Source organism: Papio anubis, chromosome 8 (genome assembly GCF_008728515.1).
Source record: "Papio anubis isolate 15944 chromosome 8, Panubis1.0, whole genome shotgun sequence".
In the NCBI taxonomy this organism is placed as follows: domain Eukaryota; kingdom Metazoa; phylum Chordata; class Mammalia; order Primates; family Cercopithecidae; genus Papio; species Papio anubis.
Genome location: NC_044983.1, coordinates 74,290,504 through 74,311,154, shown reverse-complemented (window position 1 = coordinate 74,311,154; position 20,651 = coordinate 74,290,504). Strand labels below are relative to the sequence as shown.

General features: G+C 35.6%; 1 protein-coding gene across 2 annotated transcripts in view; it reads right to left on the bottom strand.

Annotated features, from left to right (window-relative positions):
• The window catches only part of ZC2HC1A (zinc finger C2HC-type containing 1A), a 52,901-nt gene extending 32,565 nt beyond the window's left edge, over positions 1-20,336 (bottom strand). For both annotated transcript variants that reach the window (XM_003902890.4, XM_003902889.4), the window contains exons 1-4: positions 20,219-20,336; positions 10,531-10,607; positions 7,702-7,818; positions 52-193 (exon numbers count right to left, since the gene is read on the bottom strand). In XM_003902890.4, coding sequence (XP_003902939.1) covers positions 52-193; positions 7,702-7,818; positions 10,531-10,607; positions 20,219-20,234 — 352 coding nt within the window. In that variant the 5' untranslated portion in view covers positions 20,235-20,336. The remainder of the gene's footprint in view (positions 1-51; positions 194-7,701; positions 7,819-10,530; positions 10,608-20,218) is intronic.
• Between the last annotated feature and the right edge of the window lie 315 nt (positions 20,337-20,651).

Sequence of the window (20,651 nt, the reverse complement as noted above, 5' to 3'; positions counted from 1 at the left end):
ATCATTATTTTCTTCCCACATGAACATTTCTGTCAACAATATTCCATATACCAGGATCGTAAGAAGGTGGAGGAGGAGGAGGAAGTTTGCCACCCTCTTTGAGGGCCTGATCAAGGCCTTTAGCTGCTCTTATGGTAGCAATGAATTCTTCATGTTTTCTTCTCCAATTAGATGGTTTCTTTGGTGGTTCTGGCTATAAGTAAATAAATACATAAACAAACAGTATCTTTTTAGTATATTGAAATAAAATATCAGATAATGCCATATCATTTTAAATGTTCTCTTATCAGGAGTCCTTAAATGATATCCTTCTCAAATTTATAATTTTAAAGAGAAACTTTATGCAACTACATTGCAATTTTATATTCAATTTCTTCATGCAGTTCTCATTGCAAAAGACACTGCTAAAATGCCTTCTGTAGGTGTTACATCCATTCATCCTGCCACTAAGACTGTTGCTGTGGTTGAATGTTCCCTCCAAAACTCATGCTAAAATGTAATTAATATTATAACAGTATTACAAAGTGGGGACATCTGAAAGGTGATTAAGTCATTATGATTCTGCCCTCATGATGGATTAATGCCATTACCCCAGTAGCAGGTTAGTTATTGAGGGTGTGGGTTCCTGATAAAAGAGTGAGTTTGGACCCCATTTTCTCTGTTTCACAGGCACACCTGCCCTTCCATCATGGGATTATGCAGCAAGAAGGCCCTTGCCAGATGCCAGCACTATGCTCCTGGACTTCCTAACCTCCAGAACTGTGAGAGATACACTTATTTTCTTTACAAATTACCCTGTTTGTGGTATTCTATTACAGCAACAGAAACGAGACTAAGACAGTGTATTTCCCTGTTTTCCCATAGATCCTCTAACAGAGTATATTATCTATCATTTGTCTTTTGAATCAATTAGAAACATGAAAAATAATCCTTACTTTCTGTATTTAATTGGATTTTCTCTTATAATGATTGAGACTGGGCACTTTTTTAAATTGTTAAGAATCATTTAATGTATTGCCTTTACTGTGGACTATTTATATTCCTCATCAACTTACTCATTGAGTTACTGGCCTTTAATGTAATAATTTCAAGTAATTTTTTATAGGAAACTATTCCCTCCCTCCCATCAACAATTTAAAAAGGTCTTTTGACCTTGTCTATGGATCATTTTTTACTATGTATACTTATTTTTTAATTACAGTTTAATTTACTAATCTTTTATGGCCTCTGGATCTGCATTAGCCAGGTGCAACCTCACACCAAGAAAAAATAAAATTTTCCCATGTTTACTGGAAGTCTACAACTTCCAGTATCAATTAAAATTTCTTAAATCTTTTATTCATGTGGAAATTATCCTGCTGTGTGTGGAGTGACAAATTGAATCACATTTTGCTTTTTTTTTTTTTTTTACATGGCTATGAACTTTTCCTGTCCTTTAGTGGCTCTCCCCTCCCTGTTTCCCTCCACCAACAGAATTGAAATAACACCTGTATAATACACTAAATTCCTTTCTGAATTTGGGTGTATTTCTGAACTTTCTCTTCTGTTCCACGGTTCTGATTATCCTGTGTTAGCACCAGTATTTTCTTCAATATTGAGACAATGTATTTTAATATCTGATAGGGTAATATTTTATTAAGCTTTTTAAATATTTTCCTAGTTATTCACGTATATAAATTTTTCCAGGTAAACTTTTGAATCAACTTGTATAATTTTTAAAAATTAAGAATCACATTTATAAACAAGTTGAGAAACTTAAAATCTTTATTAGGTTGAACCTACCGATACAAGAATATGGGATATATTTCCATTTGAAAACCAGTTCATTTTTATCTTTCAGTAGTATTTTTTTTTCTTTGTGAAAGTCTTGTATTTTTATTACAAAGTTTACTCCTAAGTATTTCATACCTTGTGTTGCTCTTTTGCAGAGGGTCCTTTCCTCATTGTTATGTCTCAAGAGCCTGTTTGCTGAGTATATGAAGCTTAGTAATTTTTGCATAGTAACCTACCACATTACTTCCCTTTACTCCTATTGTTTGTAGTAATTTCTCACTTAATTCTCTTGGGTTTTCCAGGTATATCATATCTTCTAATAATGATGGTTTTACCTAGTCTTTTCAAACATCTATTGATATAGTTTGGCTGTGCCCCACCCAAATCTCATCTTGAATTGTAGCTTTCATAATCCCCACGTGTTATGGGGGGTACTCGGTGGGAGGTAATTGAATCACGGGGGCATGTTTTCCCTGTGCCGTTCTCATGACAGTGAATAAGTCTCATGAGATCTGATGGTTTTACAAAGGGCAGATGCCCTGCACACACGCTCTTGCCTGCCATCATGTAAGATGTGCCTTTGATCCTTCTTCACCTTCCACCATGATTGTGAGGCCTCCCCAGACATGTGAAACTGTGAGTCCGTTAAACCTCTTTTTCTTTATAAATTGCCCAGTCTCAGGCATTTCTTCATAGCAGTACAAAAATGGACGAATACAGTAAGTTGGTACTGGTGGAGTGGGGTACTGCTATTAAGATAACCCAAAATGTGTAAGCAACTTTGGAACTGGGTAACAAACAGAGGCTGAAACAGTTTGGAGGGATCAGAAGAAGAGAGAAAAAAGTGGGAAAGTCTGGAACTTCCTAGAAACTTGTTGAATGGATCTGACCAAAATGCTAATAGTGATATGGACAACAAAGTCCAGGCTAAGGTGATCACAGATGGAGATGAAGAACTTGTTGGGAAATGGAGCAAAGGTGACTCCTGTTATGCTTTAGCAAAGAGACTGGCAGTGTTTTGCTCTTGCCATAGAGATCTGTGGCTTTAAACTTGGGAAAGATGATTTAGGGTTTCTGGTGGGAGAAATTTCTGGGGAGCAAAGCATTCAAGAGGAAGCAGAACATACAAGTTTGGAAAATTTACAGTCTAACAATGTAATAGAAAAGAAAACCATTTTCTGGGGAGAGATTCGTGCCTGCTGCAGAAATTTGTATAAGTAATAAGGAATGGAATATTAATCACCAAGACAAAGGGGAAAATGTCTCCAGGGCACATCAGAGACCTTCATGGCAGCCCCTCCCATCACAGGTTCAGAGGCCTAGAAGGGAAAAATTATTTCCTAGGCCAGGTCAAGGGTCCCCCTACTGTGTGCAGCCTAGGGACTCGGTGCCCTGCGTCCCAGTTGCTCTAAGCATGGCTAAAAGGGACAAAGGTACAAGTAGAGCCATGGCTTCCAGAGGTGCAAGCCACAAGCTTTGGCAGCTTCCACATGGTGTTGAGCCTGCAGGTGCATAGAAATCAAGAGTTGAGGTTTGGGAACCTCTGCCTAGATTTCAGAGAATGTATGGAAACACCTGGATGTCCAGGAAGAAGTTTGCTGCAGGGGTGGGGCTCTCATGGAGAACCTCTGCTAGGGCACTGCAGAAGGGAAATATGAGATTGGAGTCCCTGCCCAAGGCCATGGGAGCCCACCTTTAGAACCAGCATGACCTGGATGTGAGACACGGAGTCAAAGTTTCAGAGCTTTAAGGTTTAATGACCGCCCTAATGGATTTCAGACTTGCATGGAGCCTGTGACCCCTTTGTTTTGGCCAGTTTCTCTGATTTAGAATGGGTGTATTTACCCAATGCCTGTATCCCTGTTGTATCTAGGAAGTAACTAACTTGTTTTTGATTTTAGAGACTACAGGCAGAAGAAACTTGCCTTGTCTCAGATGAGACTTTGAATTGTGGACTTTAGACTTAATCCTGAAATGAGTTAAGCCAAACTTTGGGGACTGTTGGGAAGGCATGATTGGTTTTGAAATGTGAGGACGTGAAATTTGGGAGTGGCCAGGGACAGAATTATATGGTTTGGCGGTGTCCCCATACAAATCTCATCTTGAATTGTAGTTCTCATAATCCCCCACAGGTTGTGGGAGGAACCCGTTAGGAAGTAACTGAATCACGGGGGCAGGTTTTTCCTGTGTTGTGCTTGTGATAGTGAATAATTCTTGCAAGATCTGATGGTTTTATTAAAAAGGGAAGTTTCCCTGCACACGTGCTTTTGTCTGCTGTCATGGAAGATGTGACTGTTCCTTCTTCACCTTCCACCATGATGTAAGGCCTCCCCAGCCACATAGAACTGTGAGTCCATTAAACCTCTTTTTCTTTATAAATTACCCAGTCTCCAGTATTTCTTAATAGCAGTAGGAAAATGGACTAATACATCTAGGCGTCTAATTTCTTCTTCTTATCTAACTGTATCAGCTGGCACTTACTGGTTACAGTTTAACCTTCTCCTTGATTTAATGGGAACTGCCTCTAGTGTCCTCCACTAAACATGATGCTGGCTCACATGCTACAGAGATTTGTTTTGTAATATTATTGAGATATCCAACTATTCCTATTATGTCTATATTTTTAAAATCAAGAATTACGTGTTGAATCCACAAAGTCAAAAGATGGTACTTTAAAAGATGGTTGGGTATGATGTCTCATGCCTGTAATCCCAACATTTTGCGAGGTAAAAGTGGGAGAAATCACCTGAGGCCAAGAGTTCAACACCAGCCTGGTCAACATAGTAAGATCTCTGTCTCAAAAAAAAAAAAAAGAAAAGAAAAAAGAAAAGAAAGAAACAAAAAGGAAAAAAGAGAACTCAAATTATTAAGGAATGAAAAATAATACACAAATATGAGAAAGACAAGAAGATACTATAAAGAAACTGTATGCCAATAAATTTGATAATTATGACAAAATGGGCAATGTCCTTGGAAAACACAACAAAACAGATACCAGAACAAATATAAAATCAAAATAGTCATATTTATCTTAGAAAATATTTTCCTTCCCACAAAGAAACCTCCTGGCTCAGCTGCCTTTAATTTTTACTTTTTGTAGACATATAATTCAGAGAATAGAAAACAACGAAACAACTTTCCAGATACTGTTCTGAGAGCAGCAAAACTCTGACAAAAAGAAGAATTACATACCTACTTTTCTAATTAATATAAACGCAAAAATCTTAAATGTCAGCAAATTTAGATGTTTGAGATTACTGACTTTTTAAAGTTTCTTATTTTATAGCAAAATATCTGATCATAACATTCATCTGCTCTATGATTATTACTCATCTACTGGCAAGTTTTGCTGTTTTTTTCTACCTTTTATCTCATAGCATCTTTTTTCAATGCTGAGCTAATATACTTTCTATTATTCATCACTTCTATTATTCATTTCTACTATTCAGCATAGATTTCCTGGTTCAGCTATTTGCAAGAAGTTTTTGGGAGGAGAGGCCCAGGGTAGCTATACAAACCAGCAGCTCTCCTCTCTATTGCAACAGATTCAGACTAGTTCCTGCAAATAAGGCGTCTGTATACTTACACCCTGCTTCCCTCAGATCCTATGAGAACCACTTCAAAAAAAAAAAAAAAGGTCAGAGCCTTTTAGGTCAGGCCGTTCATCTTCAGGAAAGGCATTTTCACTAATGTTTTCTAAGGGCCTCTGATACTAGGCCTCCTCAACAATCTATTCCACTCCCACCATTCTCTCCCTCCTGGCTTTTATACAATTTCAGCCCTGCTCATTCCAGCTGGTAGCTATCCAAATTCCTTCAGCTCCTCCCAGTTTCTGCCTTGGTTGTACTAAACAATAGATAAAGATACTATCTGATAAGATCTCTCACCTTTAAGGAATCACTTTTAAGATGAGGAAACCCCTCACCTTTAAGGTAGATTCTGGAAATCTTTCCAGAATCCAGCCACAGGCCCCCAAGCAATTTCCTATACCTCCTCTTATGGGTAATTTCTCCTGGATTTCAACTGCTTTGGGGCAGTCCTTACGTATATTTGGTAATCTATGAATTATGCCTACCTTTTGTTTTTCCAAAAATGAAGTTTGTATTTGCTTTGCCCACTCTGCTTATGATTTTGTAGGATTTTCTTGATACAGGTAAATATATTAAGAACTACACTTACAACATACAAAGCTTCTAAGACACTGCTTCTCAAACTTTAATATGCATATGACTCACCCAAGGATGTTCTTAAAATGATTCTAATTCAGTATGTTTGGGAGGAGGCTGAGATTCTGCATGTCTAACAAGTTCCCAAATACTGCCGCTATTACTGCTCTGTGGGCCACAGTTTTAGGTAACAGGGCAATGAACACTTAATTCAAAGCAATGGCTTTCACTTTGCTTTTTCCTATGATTCAGTTTTTAAGTTTACAACCCCAATTCCTTATAAAAGAAACAGGATGACTAATATTCATTGAAATCACCATGGATAATCTTATGTAATCCCTACAATAACCACACAAGATAAATACTACTACTATCACCATTTTACAGAGAACAGAAGCATAATTACAATAAATAACTTGCTCAGAATAATACGGTATGTAGCAAAGTGAAGGTTAAATTCAGACAGTATGATTCTTGAGCCAATTTAGCATGCACTATATTGTACTGCCTCCAAAGATTTGGCAATTTTATCTACCAAAGCAAGTTAAGGCTAATATAGGTAGCAGGTACCTAAGAAAAACGTCATATATTGATTTATGTAGTTTATTCAAACCTTACCATCCTTACTTTAAATGTTCACAGTAAAAATAAAAATGAACATCTAATTTTTCTATCATCAAATGATTTTTTATTAGTAAGATTAATTTCCCCATAGAAAAATGTTCTTATACCACTGGAAGAAGTTATTATCATTAACAGTAGGATTTTGTTTCAAAAACCTATTCAATCAGGTACTTAGCTTAGACCATTTCACTCAAACGATGCTTCACAACTATGCTGAATAAGTACATAAGTAATTTACTCCTAGCAATACGTAGTTGGCCCTTACTACTCATGGGATCCACATTCATGGCTTGCGCATCCATGGATTCAACCAACCATGAACAGAAACATTCAGGAAAAAAGTAAACAACCATGTAACAATAAAAAGTAACAAACATTAAAGACACAATTCAACAACTATTTACATTGCATTAAATTCTAGGTAATCTAGACATAAAGTATATGGGAGGATGTGCATAAGTATTATGCCATAAGGAGTTTGAGTATCCACAGATACTGACATCAGAGGCGGGTCCTGGAACCAATCTCCCACAAATACCAAGGGATTACTATAATATATGACAGATATTAAGGAGAGATTATCACAATAGGTTCATTGCTTTGGTTTCAAGAAAGAAAATAAACTGACAATAACTATATCTGGACACTGAACAACTGATAAAACTTTTCCTTAGAAACATTATACAGATTACAAATCCTGGCAATCAATATGTCAAAATAAGCAGTATCTGTTATGCTAAAATGTCTGTAAATAATTGCTTAACTTTCTGGATGTAGAGATTATCATAATGGTAGAAGATGTAATAAATAAGAACAAGTTATACTGAAAGCTTTTAATAATGACTTGAAAAGAATCTGGGACAGCAATTGGCTCTCCAATGCTACAAAAATCTCACTGTAATTGATGGAGTTTGAGACCACACCTCGGTCTCTCCTTTGAAGTTTAAAAGCTTATTGTTTAAAATAAAATTTGTTTTATAAGCTTCTGATAATTTCTAAACATATAATTGTATTTATTCTTTAATCTTAATGTAGCAGATAATTGTGCTTATTCTTAATCTTAATGTAACAGATAATATAATATTTTTCAACATACATAACACTAAGGTTCATACTGTTCAAAAGGTTATATAGTTACCCTTGGTTTTAGAGGTTTCACTGTTGGAATATCAGTTCCTTCAGCTCTCTGTCTGCTTGAATCAAAAGTCTTCCGTTTTTTAGTAGCAGTTTTCTGGCAAATAGGTCCATGTTTTTTCTGTTAAGAAAAAGAAATGTAGCCTATCATTATCTTTTCTACAGAAGGTAAGACTAGAGAACTTTATTTACATTGAGACCAGTTTAAAAATCTGAGGCCAAATGAAAAATCTGAATACAAAATAATAAATAAATAAGATACACCTTGCCTTAACCAAAAGTTAAGTTGTAAAAGGTATGTATAATGCATGCTCTAAGTTATCTTTCTCGTTAAAAAAAAAAAAAAATTATAAACACTATTCTAACATTTCATTAAGTTATTTAATATTCTTCTCCTAGTTTGTACATTACTAATGTCAGAAGTGTGTGAACCAGAGCAATTCCGTCTTAAACAGGAGCTGGGTAAAATGAGGCTGAAACCTACTGGGCTGCATTCCCAGATGGTTACGGCATTCTAAGTCACAGGATAAGATAGGAGATCAGCACAAAATACAGGTCATAAAGATCTTTCTAATAAAATAGGTTGCAGTAAAGGAACCAGACAAAACCCACCAAAAGCACAATGGTGACGAGAGTGACCTCTGGTCAGCCTCACTGCTACACTCCCACCAGTGCCATGACAGTTTACAAATGCCATGGTAACATCAGGAACTTACCCTATATGTTTTAAAAAGTGGAGGCATGAATAATCCACCCCTTGTTTAGCATATCATCAAGAAATAACCATAAAAATGGGCAACCAGCAGCCCTCAGGGCTGCTCTGTCTATAGAGTACCAGTTCTTTCATCACTTTCTTAAAAAACTTGCTTTCACTTTGCACTGCGAACTCGCCCTCAACTCGTGTGCAAAATCCAAAAACTCTCTTTTAGGGTCTCCATTGGGACCCTTTTCCTGTAACATATTTCTCTGTCCTGTAACACTAAGAAAAAGTAACAAAGTCAAAATTACTACACTGGGAGAAAAAAAAAAAAAAGTCTCCATTAAATACTTGAACATAGATACTAGAAAAAGAAAATACAAAGAATACATTAGTTTTAGGATTACAAAAGTTAACGTAAGAGTAGTAGTTTGGATTACTAAAGTTAACATAATAGTAGTATGCTAATATAAAGTTAACACAAACTAATAGGACAGGTGGTCTGATTTGTGTCCTTCCCTCATACTAATTCTTTTCCTCCCTTCTGGAACTCAAATTTAGCAGTTTTCTTCACCTAGGATTTTTCTTGAGCTATCTAGTGTTTAAAACTCCTACAGGTTTTTTGTTTGTTTGTTTGTTTTTATGGAGTTGTCCATTCATTCATTTATTCAGTTATTCAGTTTAGGGACATTAGAATGGAAGCTGTCTTAAATGACCTCCAGTAAACCAACTGGATAAACATTTTCCCTCCAATATATTAACCACGATGACTGATGACATCGGTACACTAAATACACTTTTTTCTTTTGTACTTTCATAAACACTAAAGAAGGTAGAACTGTCAAACTTTCTCTGGGAAAAACAAAACCTCAAAACTGGATTATTTGGTGTCTTGGAGGCTCTTAGGCTTTCAGTACACAATTAGCAATCAACTGCTTTACATACTTATTTTCAGTTTTCATTTCAACAAACAAGCACTATAATTATAGCTCTTAAGTATTTTTTTTTTAAATGAGGATAGCAGATGACTACCTAGTGGACCCACGTATATATGTTCCTTATTAAGTTATATATGTCAAGTGTATGTGGTGCTTGTTTCCCAACATAACTCAAGTTTTAGTTGTTATAACATTATTAAGTTAAATACCACATAAAAGAGAGCAGAAAAAGGCTTTTTTTTTTTTTTTTTTGCTGTGAAATTCAGCTGAACACTCTGAAAAATAATAAATTGATAAGAAAAAAAATCATTGAATGTGTGGACAAGATGTTTTTAAAAGATTACAAAAAAGCCATCATTATTTAAAAGGTTCTTACAGTCAGAAGGACATTTTGGATCATTAATTCCTCACTTTGCTTTAAACAAACAAACTAGAAAAGGTAAGAGGATGTACAGCGGAATAGGGCAGAACTTTAATCAGCAGATCCACATTCACAGAAAAATCCTGTCTTACATCAAAGTATTAATAAATGTGTATTTGTGTTTGAAATTAAAATATGTAAGGTACATAGGCATAATTTTTATTATTCCCTATTTAATTAGGTAATTTTTATTAAGATTAGTTAAAAGCGTTTTTATTTGTACTTACTAAGTCGCTAACATATCTAAAGAACGCATAAAAAATTTCAGGTGTACTTTTACATTGAAAAAATATTTTTCTTTGAAACATTTCAAACATAAGAGGTGACAAAAAAGGATAATTAATTCCCTTTTACTACTTACCACCCAGCTTCAACAGTTACCAATATTTGAACAATTTTGTTTCACCTATCCCTGATTTTTTCCTGAAGTCCTATAAAGCAAATTCCAGACATTATATTATTTTGTATCTGCAAATAATTACTTATTTCTAAGGTATCTGATTTCGTTTGTTGTGATTTTGTTTGTTTTTGGTAAGAGTCTCATAAAACTAGGAATAACTTTAAACTTTAATAGAAGAGTTCTGAAGACCAAATTCTGAAGGAAAGAAAGCATTCTGGAAGAATGGCATAGCTGAAATCAAGACCCTTGAACAAAGAATATTACCCATTAACTCTTGAAAAACTGTTCCACATAAGTTCTTCCCATGAGAATCGACCAGAATTATTGAACAATTACAGATCTGTAAAACCATAAAGGTACAAAATCAGTCTACTCACTAATGCTACTGGAAAGAATGTTCTTCCACAAATCTTGCAAGGTAACAATTCTCCAACTTGGACAACACCTCCATTCTCTAAAACAGGAAGGAATTTAATAAATAATTTCTATAACTTAAAATTGTGAAACTTCACATTTTAATCTTTTAGTTTTATAGGTAAATTATCAGTTTTTGTGAAAAATGTTTTACTGCATTTTGAAATAAGCAAAATTATCTATTAAAAGGAGCATAATACTTAGTTATCAGTGGTGAAAAAGGTCAAGATAAATATGCAAGAGTCATGACTTAAAGATATCCAAACTAATACTGTTGGGAATATCCAATTTTCTTGTAATTACTTTAAGCAAATCAATTTGTCATATTCTCTTAACTTATAGGCTATCTCTATGGTAAATTACTACATTTTAAGAACAAAATTTATCTTATTAATTTCCAAGGCATGAAGAAATACCATTAGTGATCAGTTCAGCGACTTCCTCCAATGATTTGAAGTATATAGAATAAAAGGAATCTTATTCTGTTTATCACCAAACAGAAAGTGCAATGCTATCACCTAGTTATGCAATTACATGTATCATATGAATTATTATTTTTTACATATACAACTTATAAAGAGTCAGTGGACTAGTAAATGGAGATATTCTGACCTTACAAACAAAATTAAATAAAGAGGTAGCTACAACTTTCACTCAGTTATTAACAAAATTAATATAACTATCATGTACCTGAATACAACAAATGTTATTACTAAAAAGAAAAAAAAAAAAGAAACTACATTCTTTGTGACTCTACATAATTCATTTTGTCATTTTATTTTATTTCCAAATATCAAACATAAACTTGTTTTCATACCTGTAATTTCCTAAAAATGATACTTAAACATGTAACATTTTCCCCTTAGTTTCTGCTGAATATTTTAGAGATGCTGAAATTCTTTTATCATATGAAAGACAAATAGAAAAACATTTTCCTTTGGAAGTAACAAACTAATTTTTAAAAGTACAATTATGACTCCATATAACCTGGTCCAAGACATTTAGTGAGTTCACGGAGAACTAAACAGGCAAACCAAAATAGATATTAATAAGATTGCATTCAAATACAGTAACAGAAGAATTGTTTTGTTTTCTCATTTTCCTGTTACTCCACTGCCCTATTTGACTGGTGGATAGTGACTACTTGTCATCTCAGATGGAGGCAATGTTGTGCGGTGGCAGTTAAGCAGTCAACACTACAAAAGCAAAGCTAAGACTTGCCTGATTTGTCCTTCTCCAACACCAGGAGCTAAGCTATTTAGGGAGAGCATCTCATTTACCTGGATCACTTAAGTCCACTAACAATCCAGAGCTACTAAACGGAAACCATTAGGTTCATTTAGATAAGAATGTCTTCAAAATGATGGTCTAAGTAACATCACATGCTAACTAATCTACTAAATTTGCTAATAGTTTTCATGTATTCTTTTACATAAGGAATGATTTTAAAATTCATCAATAAAAAATATTAAAAAGCACCACATATTATACTTAAAAGTGTATTTGCTTATCTACTTGTTAAATAGATGACAAAGCAAAATCTTATAAAAATTAACTATTGAGAAAAATAAATTCAGCACATAGAAAAACTACATACTAAGCATGCATTAAGTAATATTAACACAAGGACAGAATAACACAATTATTGTTCTCATAAAGCTAACATAATCTCTATTACTTACTTATTAAATAGATCTAAGAACCAAATCATCTCTTATTTTTTATACAAAAAAATTAAAACATAACAGCAACCAGAATATTACCATATAATAAAATCCAGTTCTTGACATTAATTTCCACAAGCAATCAAACATGTTTAAACATTTTTTTAAAAAAGAAAATTATTATCACTATAAGGCATAAACACATACAATCCCATTTTAAAATAATGCTATTTGGGGATAATTTAAAAGCAATTATACCCCAAAGAAATCTTTTTTGGAAAAGAATGCAATTACTTCACCCAAAATAAAGATATATATATATAACATATATATAAATTTATAATGTCTTCTAATATTAGCTGGTCATAGAGCATAGCAGTGTAATTGATAAAATACAACATGTGCATGTGTGTTGATGTCAAGACCTATGGAGGGAACTTCTACCCAGTAGGAAGGTAACAATTCTCCAATTTTGACAACGCTTTCATTCTCTAAAACAGAATATCATTTTATGCCAGTTAGAATGGCGATCATTAAAAAGTCAGGAAACAACAGATGCTGGAGAAGATGTGGAGAAATAGGAACACTTTTACATTGTTGGTGGGAGTGTAAATTAATTCAACCATTGTGGAAGTCAGTGTGGTGATTCCTCAAGGATCTAGAACCAGAAATACCACTTGACCCAGCAATCCCATTACTGGATATATACCCAAAGAATTATAAATCATTCTACTACAGAGACACATGCACACGTATGCTTACTGCAGCACTATTTACAATAGCAAAGACTTAGAACAAACCCAAATGCCCATCAATGATAGACTGGATGAAGAAAATGTGGCACATATCCACCATGGAATACTATGCAGTCATAAAAAAGAATGAGTTCATGTCCTTTGCAGGGGCATGGATGAAGCTGGAAACTATCATTCTCAGCAAACTAACACAGGAACAGAAAATCAAACACCACATGTTCTCATTCATAAGTGGGAGGTGAACAATGAGAACACATGGACACAGGGAGGCGAACATCACACACCAGGGCCTGTCAGGGCGTAGGGGGCAAGAGGAGGGAGAGCATTAGGACAAATATCTAATGCATGTGGGGCTTAAAACCTAGATGACAGGCTGATGGGTGCAACAAACAACCATGGCACATGTATACCTATGTAACAAACCTGCACATTCTGCACATGTATCCCAGAACTTAAATTTTTTTTTTAAATTTAAAATAATTTCTATAATTTAAATTGTGAAACTTCACATTGTCATGTTTTCTTTAGTTTCATTGGTAAGTTGTCAGTTGCTGTAAAAAATACTTCTTACTGTATTTTGAAGTAAGCAAAATTATCAATTAAAATGGGCTTAAGAGTTATCAGTGGGCAAAAATACCAGAATTAACACAGAAAAGTCATAATTTAAGGATAACCAAGCTGATTAGTTGAAAATATGTAGTTTTCTTGTAATTATTTTAAACAAATCAATTTGTCATGTTCTTTTACCTTAAAGGTTATCTCTATGGTAAATTACTAAACCTTAAAAACAAAATTTATCTTATTAATCTCCAAGGCATGAAGAAATACTGCTGCTGATCAGTTAAGTGGCATACTGAGTTGATCTGAAGAGTCTAGGGTAAAAAAAAATCATTTTTTCTTTATCACCAGATAATAGAAAGTATACTGCTATAAGGTTAAGATTACCTAGTTATGCAAACTGTATGTATTATTTGAATTGTTATTTTATACATGTAATACTTATATTAAGATTAATTGGACCAAGGGGTTAAAATATTCTGACCTCACACACGCAACTAATTAAATAATAATGTGGCTGCACCTTTCACTCAATTAAAATTAAAATAATCATCATGTGCCTGGATATAAATTTTATTACTAAAATAATTTTTAAAAAACATATTAATGGAACCTTCTACCCAGATTATGATAAATACCTTAGGCCTCAGAGTCAAAAGCCACATTTTGCTCTAATTAAATTCATTAAAAGACATGACAACTATAGTTGAAAAAGCACTGGAATTTGTCTTATATTATCTGACTTCAAGTCCCCAGCTCTGTCACTGAGAACTATGAGTCCCCAGGCAAGATATTTAAGCTTTCTAAGGTTTAGATTTTCTTATATAAAATAAGCAATTTAAGTTAAATGATATATGGTCCCCTTTTATCTGTAACATACTGTAATTTAACAAAATCTACCTTAAGACCACGTTAGCAAGAAAATTACATAGAAGACATCTTTCTTACTGATTTTTTAAATAAAGTTTATATATAAGAATGATTAAACCAATTGCAGATGGTAGAATGAATGCTTCAGGTAGTATATACCATGTTGAGGAAATAATTTCCACTTATCTACACAGAGAACTGAGAACCTGAAAGGACTTACAGCAAAGAACTCCTTATTAGAAGAGTCTTTAAGACATGAATTAGAAGAAAATGTATGACTAATCATATAGGCAGACTCAGTTTAACAACTGTTAAATGAGGCTAATATTTGCTCAATTTACTTTAAAATTTCAGAGGATCAACTATTACATATAAAATGCTTCATAACCTACAGAAATAAAAAATACTACTTTCCAAGACATGCAGGCAAATTCCACTAACCTTTCCTAAGTGGCAAAAACTAGCAAATTTTGCAGCTTACAAAAATACAAGAGAAAGAAGATATTCAGAGGGGTGAATATTGTACCAGAGAGCAAATACTGTTGAAATAAGCACTCAAGGTGATGGATAGAACCAAGTCAAAAAAGTACTTTAATATTCCTGAACTCTTAAAAAGCCAATTTCTCCATGCAAAATTTATTTGGCACACACTGTTGATTCCGTTATGAGTTGCTTATATTTTGCAACTTCAAAACCTGCATGATGATAAGACTTGAAATGGTATCTTTATCTAACACTGTAAGTGATGAGAAATAATTATTTTATTTAAAATAGTTGTGACATTTTAAAATGCATACATTTAAGAACTGTGAGAGAACATTTTCAAAGAAATTTTGGAAATTAAGAACAGTTCTGGCCTCCCTTGTGGCATGTCTATCTCCTTACTGCTGGTAAGTCTTATATTTTATCATCGTTCATTTGATTCCTTTAATGCTCAACAAACCTTTCCTTTGAAGCACAAAATATGTTATACCACTTTCTTCCCAGTATCCTTTCTAAAACCGAATTACTTTCAAATCAATATTCTCCAGTGTCTCACAAGATTTACCCTTCAGCTCATCCTAGAAGAGTTTTTGTCTTAACCTAGTCAATGCCTACCCAACTCAACACACAACCTTCATCCTTCACAGCATTTTAGTCACCTGCACTCTAGTTTGGCAAAACTACTGCCTAAACAACCAACTCTGGACTTTAAAACACTCAAGTTTCCTCTTTAACCATAGAATTCTACTTCCTACCTTTCTCTAAGTTACTATCTTGATCTCAAAGTGACTTGCTTTTCTTAATAAGCTCATTCCTGGCTGCGTGTCCCTTCCTACCCAGTCTGAACATGACCCATGATTTATACTAGGAATTATCCTCAAATCCCTTGCTTCACGGCCAAATGTTTGGAAAATGGTAGATTAAACTAAGTTAAATGGGTTCTCTTAGAGCAGAACTCCCTTAGTCTTAAAGAGACAATATGTTGTTATTTCCCCAAATTTATTTTATCAGAAATCCTTTATACTCCCAAGACCAATGTCCTCCACCAGTGTCCTGAGGAGCACATTTTTTGAAACACTAACTTACATTTTCTGCTTAGTCCTTCCCTACCTCTCATTCACTTGCTGTCTAAATTGCAGGGAGACATTATCAGACCAAGCACTGTATTGAAATACAATCATTCTGCCAGGCACGGTGGCTCACACCTGTAATCCCAGCCCTTTGGGAGGCCAAGGCGGGCGGATCACCTGAGGTCGGGAGTTCGAAACCAGCCTGACCAACATGGAGAAACCCCGTCTCTACTAAAAATACAAAATTAACTGGGCGTGGTGACACATGCCTGTAATCCCAGCTACTCCAGAGGCTGAGGCAGAAGAATCGCTTGAATCCGGGAGGCAGAGGTTGTGGTGAGCCAAGATCGTGCCATTGCACTCCAGCCTGGGCAACAAGAGCAAAACTCCATCTCAAAAAAAAAAAAAAGAAGAATGAAAGAAAGATACAAAGAAAGAAATACATCCATTCCTTGATTCAATAAGTATTTGTTGAGCACCTAGCATGAGGCAGAAACTGTTCTAGGAGGTAGGGGTATAAAGATGATAAAAAAAAAAAAAAAAAACAAAGACTCTGATCTTATAGAGCTTTCACTCATCTAATAGGGAAAAAACAAATAAAAACTAATATATAAAATGTTACATGGTGATAACCACAATGAAGGTAGAACGAAGTAAGGGGAGAAAAGATGGTCACAACGCTGTCTTGGAGAAGTATGGATAATCAGGGAAAGTTTGTTTAATAAGGAGATAATAATGACATTAAAAAGGAAGGTAACTGATTACTATTAATTTACTAATGGTCAAATCTGAAGCCCTCTTTTGAATCCCCATCCTACTGGGCCTTTCGATAGTCTGAGCCACTGCTGATGAATCCCTTTCACCTTTAAATTCCTTTCTCTCTTGGCTTCAGTATTTCCTTCTCTCCTCCCAAGCATGCTATGTTTTACCTATACTGGACCTGCTAACATGCTTTTTGTGATTTTCTCCATCTAACAAACACACACTGAGAGGGCCTCCTATGCATTAGGCACTTAGCTAAATGTTTTACATATATTACATTATTTAATACTTAATATAATTTAGGTAGTTACATATTTAATAGCTCCATTTTTTTCATAGCAGGGAAAATAAGGGTTCAAATTAAGTAAACTGACCAAATCATAGAGCTAAAAAGAAACAAAGCAAGGACTCAAACACAGTCCTCTCCAATACACTGTCTATTAAAATATCTGGCATCCAACTCAGTACCAAAAAGCAATAAATGCTAGATAAATGAATAAAGATAAATTATTCAGTAAAGTAGTATACATTTATACTACGAAAAAATAAAACAAAACAGAAATTTTGATGAGATGTGACTGTCTTTAAACCAAGGGCTACACTGAAGAGCAGTCAGTCTTCTAATCAAGTTTTAGAGGGCAATACTAAGATCTAATAATTTCAACAATCTGCAAAAGGAACGGACAGCCTGGATCTCTGCCACAATTTTTATAACCATTTATTAGGGATATGAAGGGAATGACAATACTGTATACAAGGATAAAATCTGCTTAGATTTTACCATCTCTTCATTTGACGACAAAAAAAAAAAAAAAGCTTGTAAGAGATTAGAACTCTCCCAAGTCTAGAACTACTTCTATTATCCTTAGATAGATTTTGTAGGGCACAAATTTTATTGAATGAAAAGGCTTTGCTATAATTACCCACAGAAAGTAGAAGTGCTCAGATATTGATTCTACAAAAACATAGATAACTTGTATTTGGTTTCAAAGCATAAGGCTTGAGCCTAATACCTCATCTATTGACTATTCAAGAAGCATAAAGACCCAGAAGACCAAAAGTAAAACAAATGGTATATGATTACATGCAAATAACGTAAAAGTTATAAGAAAGAGTGAGATTATCTTTAATAGAAATTTTCAAGAGTCCATATATTTTCTGGTTTTATAGCCAAGATCAATGTCTGGTAACTGGTTTCAACTAGAAACATATGTCTAATGCCAGAGTACAATACTTACTCAATTACTCTGACACATTAAGCAAACTTTTGAATATTTCTTACTGGATACTGCAATGTAATATTTATTAGACACCTTCAAAGTACTAGACTTTAACTTCCAATAGAGGAAAGAAACTACTTTATCTATCACTGTATCAATGTTTCTAGAATGAAAGAATGGATGAATGAATTAATGAATGGTAAACTTAAGACTCAGAGTTTGATACTTGCAAAGTGTGATCTCTTAGGGGAGGGAGGGGGAGAAGGAGAAAGAGGAGAAAGGCACCATCCTAACTTCAACAGAAAATTCTCAGAACTTTTATTAAATTGAACCACTTGAAATTACCAGAATTCAACTGTTTTGCCCTACATAATTTAGGGCAACTTCACATATTTCAACCCGATTTATCACAATTAAACACATTATAGTTAATGATAGAATCTTATTTTCTTAAAAAAAATGTAACAGTAAAGAGCAAGCACTATTAACATCATAAGCTGGGCCCTATAACATCATAAGCTGGGTCCATAAAACATGCCTATAAATACAGAATCCTATTTGTCCACCTATCCAACTGAGTATCATAATAGGTTTCCATTTTAAAAACATTCCTAGTAAGGTTTCAATAGTAATATCTTAGCACTGTTAAAATGTAAGGTCCACTAAAATGTGGGTTCGATGAGAGTAAATCTTTATCATTTTTATTCTTTGCTGCATCCTAGAACCTAAAAAGATGCCCGTAATAGACATTTATTTAACAACAAATATTTACTGAGTACCCACTTTGTGTCAGGCATTGTTTTAGGTGCCTAGGATACGTAAGTGAAAAATCAGATGATGATCTTTGCCTTAATAACAAATGTTGAATAAAATAATAAAAATCTGCAAACTGTTAAAAAACACTTTATACATAATATGTAATAAAACCTTATCATATTGTGTATGATAATCTCATGAGAATTCCAGAACCCATACTCCTACCCACTGTGCTTTAATCCCACCAAGATACAAAAGTGTCTTGAAAGTAAAAAATACACTGCACTATCATTACAATTCCTTATTTCATGGAAACTTGAATTATCTTCCAAAAACACCTAAGCAAAAAACAAGACCTTCATTTGGTCATAGCACACTGCAGCTGCCCACAAATGAAAAATTATCAGAATTATTTATTTATCAGAGCAAAAGCACGAAATAAACTGCTACTCACGTTATTACATCTGTTTTTTGGTGAACTTAGGTGACTGAAAAAGTTACCGGTTACCACTTTTCACTTCATCACACAATGTACAATATTTTACTCCATAGCATGCAACAATACACAAGACTCAAAGCTTCTGCTAATTCTTAATTTCAGCTGAATCCGTGTAAACTAGGAGACAGGGGGAAAGGAGCTAAATCAAGACAAGAGGATCTTTCAATTCTGAAGGTTTGTTCTTCATCAAAACAAAAAAATCTTGAAATTGTTGTTGCCAATGCTAGTTACTGTGTTTTTTTCCTTCCTTTGTTTTTAGGTGAATGCTTTCATTACACAGGATAAAATGAGTAAACAGAATAGAGAAAAAGTGAAAGAACTGGGAACAAAGCAAAATCTGGAGTCATGGTTACAGTACAAAGATAAACCCAAAGATAAGGAATCAATTACAGGCTCTTCCTCACTCAGCGGCCGTGAATAAGCCATCAAATCCTCCTGATAATCGATTGTACCGGCTCTAAAGCTGGCCAGTGACACTTCCTTAGGAGATGCTCTGACATCCCTCCGACAGAAGATGCTGTCGAAATGTAAAAAAGCGGTTACCTAGGGAAACTAGCCAAGGAACGTCAGGAGCTCGAGGCTGGAGACACACCCCAGGACTCCAGCACAAACTGGCCTGGCCGTGTTAAGGCCGTGGACAATAATGGAGAGAGTCCAGTGCAAGGAAAACAAAATCTGGCCAGAGACTGGGATCACTAAAAGGGCACTCAGGAGTGAAGCAAGATCAGAAAATAGTAGGAAGAGACGTGCAGGCATCTTGCCAGAGGCAGGATCTGGCTCCGGGCTGGCAAGCCCAGTTGAAGACCGTCTAAGGCGGGGCAGCCCGGGAGCGTTCGCTCCACCGCATCGGGGACTGTCCGGCTCCCCATGGCCCCGGCCCCCGGAGACGCGGCGGCGACGCGGTGAGGTCCGCCGCTCCGAACCTGCCCTCGCCTTCCTGCTACTGGTGTCCAGGGTCCCCAGCTGTTCCAGGCCCGCTCTAGCCGTCCTGCCCGCATCCCTTCAACGCCTCACCTTCCAGTCCCTCCATTGCGCCACCGCCCCGAGCTCAGCGAGACTCCTCCAGCAGCGCCCGCCGCCGCCCAGCTCTGGCTGTAGCAACCCAGCCGCACCTCCCACCCGCTAACATTCCGGGCTCCCATTGGTTCCGCAGCTGCGGGGGCGGGGATCCGTGGGGGCGGGGCCTCGGGGGAGGCTAGGCTCCTGCGGTCTCCGCCTGGCTGCCACCCGGCTGTGTCTCCCCCGGTTACCCTCCAGGGAGCCGCGAGCCGCTTCAGGTTGCATTCTGCGACGCAACGGCGCCTTTGTTTGACTCCAGCCTTGTTTTCCCTCATACCTTATCCTCCTATTTAGAGTACCTCAGCACCTCCTGGACTCCGCTTCACTAGTTCCTCAAATCAAGTCAATGCCTCTGACTTCTAGCCGCCATCCCTCCCAGCAGATACTT